Raw genomic sequence first — 6,000 nt, 5'->3', positions numbered from 1 at the left:
GCTCCCGGGAGGAGGGGACTCCGCGGCTTCGAGGGGGATGCGGGGGGGGCCGAGCGGGGAAGCCGGGAGCCGGATGCCCCCCCCTGCTTTTTGGGTGGTCTCCGGTCCTACCTGGCTTCCCCCAGCTCCCCCAGCTCCTCGGCACAGCCCGCGGCCAGCGTGCCCCGCAGCCCTCTCTGCCCGGCTCTGGCTTCACCGATGTGTTTGCTTTTCCGGCGGGGGTGTGCGTGCGAGAGCTGCCGCTGCCTGCCTGCCTGCTCGCTTTCTCCCGCTCCTTTTCCTCCCTTCTCTCTCCCCGTGTGCGTGTTTAATTTCCCCCCCTCGCCCCTCTCCCGGCTCCCCTCCTGCACCCGCTCCTCCGCGGCCACTCGCGGCTCCGGCCGCCGCCCCCTCCGCCCCCGGCCCCCCGGCTCCATTCGGCAGCGTGCGCCGGGCGGCCGGTGCACCCCCCCCCCGCCGCGCCCCCTCCCCTCTCCCCCCTGCGATCACTGTCCATTGGCTTGTCCTGCTCTCTTTTTCATGTCCAGCCCCTGATGAGTGTCCATTGGTGTTGCCTTCGCCTTCCCTCCTCCCCTCTCCCCGGCTTGCCCTGCCCATGTTTTGTATGTCTCTGTCCATCCAGGCTCCTGACGTTCAAGTTCGCAGGGACGTCACGTCCGCACTTGAACTTGCAGCTCAGGGGGGCTTTTGCCATTTTTTTCATCTCTCTCTCTCCTTCTCTCTCTCCCTCTCTCTCTCTCCCTCTCCCTCTCTCTCTTTTTTTTCCTTGCACAAAAAAAAAAAAAAAAAAAAGCCATGACTGCTATCCCACAATTCATCTTCCCTGCGCCATCTTTGTATTATTTCTAATTTATTTTGGATGTCAAAAGACATTGATGAAGATATTTTCTCTGGAGTCTCCTTCCTCTCTAACCCGTCTCTCCCGATGTGAACCGAGCGACTCACAAGCCACCGAAGCCACCAACCCACCATGTCGCGCCGCAAGCAAGGCAAACCCCAGCACTTAAGCAAACGGGAATTTTCACGTAAGTAACCCGGAGAGCAATTTATTTAATTTCCCCTTCACGGATTTAATTTTTAATTTGAGCGAGAGCAGGGAAAAAAAAAATTTAAAAGTGAGAGCGAGTGAGCGAGTCGGGGAAAAAAAAAAAAAATTAACTCAGCGCCGGCTCGGGATTCGCAGCATTCCGGTTAATTTCTCCCTCTCTAATTTAATCACCTTGATGACTTTTCTTCTCTTTCTGCCCGTGCCCCTCGCCCGCCGGCGCGCACTCCGCTGCCCCGCTCCGCGCTCGCCTCCCGCTCTCCGCGCTCTTTGGCGGCAAGAGCGGCAGCTCTCGCCCCGGCACCGGGAGAGGCGCGGGCGAGGTGCGGGGCTGCCGGGGGCAGAACCGGCCGAAAGTGGGAAGAAATTCCTGCGGGAGCGGCGGGCTGCGCGCCGGACACCCCCGGTGGCGGTGCGGGCGGGGAGCTGCGAGGGGAGCGGAGCGCGGAGCGGGTCCGGCGGCCGGAGCCCCCCGGGCTACCGGCGGGCTCGCCCCCTCGCCCCGCGGCGCCCTCCCGGGGGGGGCCGAGCCGGGCCGCCTCCCTTTTGTTTCCGCCGCGGGGTGCGGGGTGGCCGTCCCGCCGCCCCCCGCTCCCCGCCGCCCCGGGCCGGCGCCGTGCGGGGCTCCCGCCGCCCCGACCTCGCCCCGCGCCCGCCCCGCCGCCGCTCCGGCTGGGGCTGGGGCGGGGGGCGGCACCGGGCGGCGAGGGAGAGCCGAGCCGAGCCGCGCCGCGCCGGCTGGGATTCCCTCCTCGCCCTCGCCTCGCGTTCTCCCGCTCGTTTACTATTTTTTGGAAGATTTTCAAAAAAAAAAAAAAAAGTGGAAGTGGATTTTGATTGGGAAAAATCTCGTGTCTGAATGTTTACAAGCACCGCGTGTGCGGGGAGCCTCCTGCCAACAAACACAGGCGAGAGCGAGCCCGGGCTGAGCACACACACACGCGCGCACACACACACGCACACACACACTCGCACCCTCACACCCGCGAACGGCCCTTTCTCGCCGCCGCATTTCAACCCCAAACCAAATCCGCTCTCCCCGGGAGAGAAAAAACAAACCCCGAGCCCCACCACCCCGTTCGCAACAAAAACTCTCCGGCTCCCTCCGTCCCTCCCTCCAGCCGCCACCACACACACCAGGGCTAGATGCAAGATAAGCGGGAGCGCTCTTTGCACAACAAAAGGCAACTCGAGCTGGAAAGGTTTGGGGCGAGGGGGGTGGGAAGGAAGGGAGAGAGAAAAAAAATCCCCTTTTCCTCGGGGTGAGCCGGGGGGAAGGGGAAATGCTGCATGCTTCTCCTCGCTCCTTTTCCCCTTCTTCTTTTATTTTTCTTTATTTCTTCCTTTCCTTTCCCCCATTGCTCCCCGCGGGTTTTGTTCCCTCCCAGGGATGGCAGAAAACCCAGGGCCGTTTCTTCCTGCCAACCATCCCTGGCTCCCTCAGCCTTTCGCAAAACCCCCCAAACTTTCCGCCGCGATTTCTCTCCCCCAAACATTCCGGCCGCCCAAACATTCCAGCCAGGTTCGCACATGGAGCGAAGCAGCGCTGGCTCTTTGCAGGCGGGCAGGGCCGACCGGAGGCTCTGCCTGCCCCAAGTTTACCCTAAAACCCGGGGGGGGTCTCGGCCCCTCGCCTCCTCCCCCCGCCCCCGCTCGTTTTTCCCCTCTTTCCCCGCTACTTTTCGGGGCGCTTTTTTATTTTGACTGCCTGGCTGGGCTCGGGGTGCAGCATCACTGGGTTACGGGGGTGCGCCCCCCCACTCGAAATGGGGTACGGGGCGTGCTTTCCCCGGTCGGCCCTTGGAGTGCGGGGAACGGGGGGGGATCGCGGCGGGACCGGGGACCGGAGGAGGGGGTGGGGGACTCCCACTCGCCCCCCGGGGCAGCGGCGACGGGCGGGATCCCCGCGGCTGCTCCTCGCCGAGGCACCCGCGGGCCAGCGCGGAGTTCCCGCACGTGCGGGGCGGTAGCGGCGGCCGGGACGGGCCCGGGGGGGTCCCTGCGGCGAGAGCCGCCCCCGGGATGGGGAAGGGGGTGGGGTGGGTGGGCCGGCAGACAGAGAGGGGGGGAAGGGGAGGCCGGGCCGGGGGAGCGGCGAGCCGGGGGGATGCGGCGGCGGGGCCGGGGCCGGGGCGGCGGAGGCGGCGGGCGGGCTCCGTGCCCGATTCGGTCGCTAGGAGGCACAGCGAGATCAAACAACCGGGCAGCCCCGCGAACTTGAACCTGGCCGGCTCCGCCGCTGCCTCCCGGCCGGCGGGAGGGGGAGGGCGCCCAGCTCCCTCCCCTCCACCCCCCCACGCCCCCCCTCCTTCTCCTTCTTTGTTCTTAATTTTGCGCGGAGTTTGCTTGCTCCGGGAGGCAGCGGGGGATGCTCGCCTTCCCCCTCCCCGGGTTTCCCCTCCCTCCCCCGTAACGTGTTGGCGGTTCCCATTGTACCCCCAAGTCTTTTCCTTGCACCGCACGATCCCAGGACACAAACTTGGGATTAAACCACCCCTCTCCATCCTTCCCACGGTACGGTGCGGGGAAATGCCCCGACAGCGCATCCGCGTTGCCCCGCGGGCATTTCCCCGCACCGTACCGTGGCATCCCCCCCTCCCCGCCCCATCACCCCCAGTACCTCCTTTCTCCCGACACTCCAAAAGCCATCCCGCTTTTGCCGGTGCGGTTGTTTTGGTGACTGGGAACAGGGGGAAGAAGGGGGGAGTAGGAGGGCGAAGGGGGAAAGCTGAAAAGACATGTTGGTGGAAGGGCAATTTGCATGAAAAATAGAGACGGATGATTAGGGACCCAGGCAGGGAATTTTGATTGCCCCAGAATTAAAAGATGGATCCTGCATATCGGAGGCAAGACCAGGTGAATTGTATTCCGGTGCTTTCTTTGTAATCCCGGTATTTTATATTTTGTTTTAAAAGTAGCAGTCATAATAAAAAGCATATTTTTTGTCGGCTCTGCCTCCACCAGGAGCCAAATGTTTTGCAGCGAACACGGTGCCAGCCGTATTTCATACATTAGTATATAATTCTTGTTAATTAGCAATAATTTACGTTAAGAGCATAGAAAATGTTGAGGTTACAGATTTTATATCTGTACATTTGATCATCTTGTTATTTTCAAGAACTTTGCCTCCTATAAAATTAATTAGGTGAAATGTGGAGGTGTAATCAGCAACCTCTGAATTACCACTTCATTTCCTGGTTTTGATTGTAAATCAGCCCAGTCCGTACAGACTTTTAGCAAAGTCTATTTTTGCTCAGCGCTACTTTTAACTGTCTGGTGTTGAAGCAGCGGGTTACCTTCCCCTGCTAAATAATAGTGACAGCGTCAGAAAGGAATCAGGCCGCGGGAAAACATTATAATTGAGTAATGATTATGCAGAGCTCCTCGCTAAGCCAGTTCTGAGGGGAATACGGGTGGTTTTGTGTCTTCTGCTGCGGAGGGTCGCTGAGCTCGAACTTAGATTCGCAAAATACCTTTGTCTGCGGCGTGCAGCGAGCTACTGGTGGAATTAGTCCTGCAATAATTTACTCCCTCTCGGTCCGAACGCAAGGAACGGCTGGGGAGGAAAAACAGCCATGCCCCGGCAATCCCGCAGAAACACCCTGCTCCTCTCCCGGCTTCCCGAGGAGTGTGAGACGCACGCACGTTGTTGCCTCTTTGCTCTTGTCGGTCTGTAAGTTTAGGAGAAAACCCCAGCGATTAAGACATTGTTTTTATTAATGCGAATGTAACCTTCATATTCCTGTGGTTGACCTTACGTTAAATTAGAAGTAGTACTAGAGGCAAGAAATGATGGACTGGATCCCTGTGTCCTAGTTGGAGCTGAGGTACGGCGAGGTAGTGTGCTCTTTCAATATTATTTTACGCAGCACAACTGGGAGCTACTCCAGATCTTCCTCCTCAATATTCAGCCTAGGTAGGGTTGAAATAAATTTAACCTGAGTTCACTGGATTTTTGCACTTTATCAAAATCAGTTCCAATATTGTGCAGTCAAATTAAAATCTATTTTTTGATTCTCTGTGGCTTTAAGTTCATTAAATGTGAAATTGGCAGCCAGCTAAAGAAGGTCAGGCTGATTAACTGTTTAGGAGTTGTATTCTGTCTCTCTTGCATTACCTGGCAGTGTTTTGAGGTGGGCTGTATTTGTAGTACCCTCTCCCCCTGCTCACTGCTGTTAGCGTGTGTGTTGTATTGCGCAGGCAGAGGAACACCAACACGCTCCTGGTATTTATTTTTTTTTACCTCGTGAAAGGCAATAGCGGTGGAGACTGCACAGAGATTGCCAAGGTATTTCTCTGCAAATTTAACCTAAAAAAAAAAAAAAAAGCCCAACAGAAAAGAGAGCCGAGTCTACCTCGTTAGAGCATCCACTGACGATTCTGTGAGCAGAAATAGCCTCATAATGAAGCTTTTTGGAGCTCATTCAGAAAATTTGTCAACTTTGACAACATTAGGCAAGGTATTTTGAGTTTAAAGAAGGCGCTTCTCACTGTTGCGAGGAAATGTGGCAGTTGCTTGGCCAGGCTGATTTTTAGATGCTGAGGGCCACCAGTGCTAACACGCTCAAGATAATTTAGGTATTCCCTTATTTCAGGATTAAAAAGCACAAAATGACTGATTGCCTTGTTTCCTTAAGTACTAGAAAATATCCCATCCATTTAATATCTCTGGGTGGACTCGGTGGTGAATTTGCTATTTATTTGAATCCTGAGGAGTAGCTGAAAAGTGAGAGGTGCCTCCCCCCCCAGCCCCGCAGGCATTTCTGCTGCACTTGCTTTTTATCATTTTGGTTTCTGCCATCTATTTATCTATCTATTTATTTATTTATTTGCCTCATCCCCTCCCTCCCCCACGAATAACTACTGCCTTTAGATTTATTTTTTTTTTCAATTGGAAGCTGCAAACAGGCCGACAGGGACAGTGACACAAATCCATATGTGTGTGCACGTGTGTT

The 6,000-nt window shown here is 56.7% G+C and overlaps 1 protein-coding gene across 8 annotated transcripts in view; it reads left to right on the top strand.

Annotated features, from left to right (window-relative positions):
* Window positions 1–431: 431 nt before the first annotated feature.
* The window catches only part of BCL11A (BCL11 transcription factor A), a 72,923-nt gene continuing 67,354 nt past the window's right edge, over window positions 432–6,000 (top strand). For 4 of the 8 annotated variants that reach the window (XM_064647451.1, XM_064647449.1, XM_064647448.1 and 1 more), the window contains exon 1: window positions 432–1,025. In XM_064647451.1, coding sequence (XP_064503521.1) covers window positions 971–1,025 — 55 coding nt within the window. In that variant the 5' untranslated portion in view covers window positions 432–970. Of the gene's footprint in view, window positions 1,026–1,889; window positions 2,248–6,000 lie in introns of those variants that run through there. The other 4 variants (XM_064647450.1, XM_064647445.1, XM_064647444.1 and 1 more) reach the window with 4 other exon arrangements.

The sequence above is a fragment of the Pseudopipra pipra genome, chromosome 3 (assembly GCF_036250125.1).
Source record: "Pseudopipra pipra isolate bDixPip1 chromosome 3, bDixPip1.hap1, whole genome shotgun sequence".
NCBI classification, from domain to species: Eukaryota; Metazoa; Chordata; class Aves; order Passeriformes; family Pipridae; genus Pseudopipra; species Pseudopipra pipra.
Note: the sequence above shows the minus strand (reverse complement) of the source record. Positions and strands in the feature narration are given on the sequence as shown.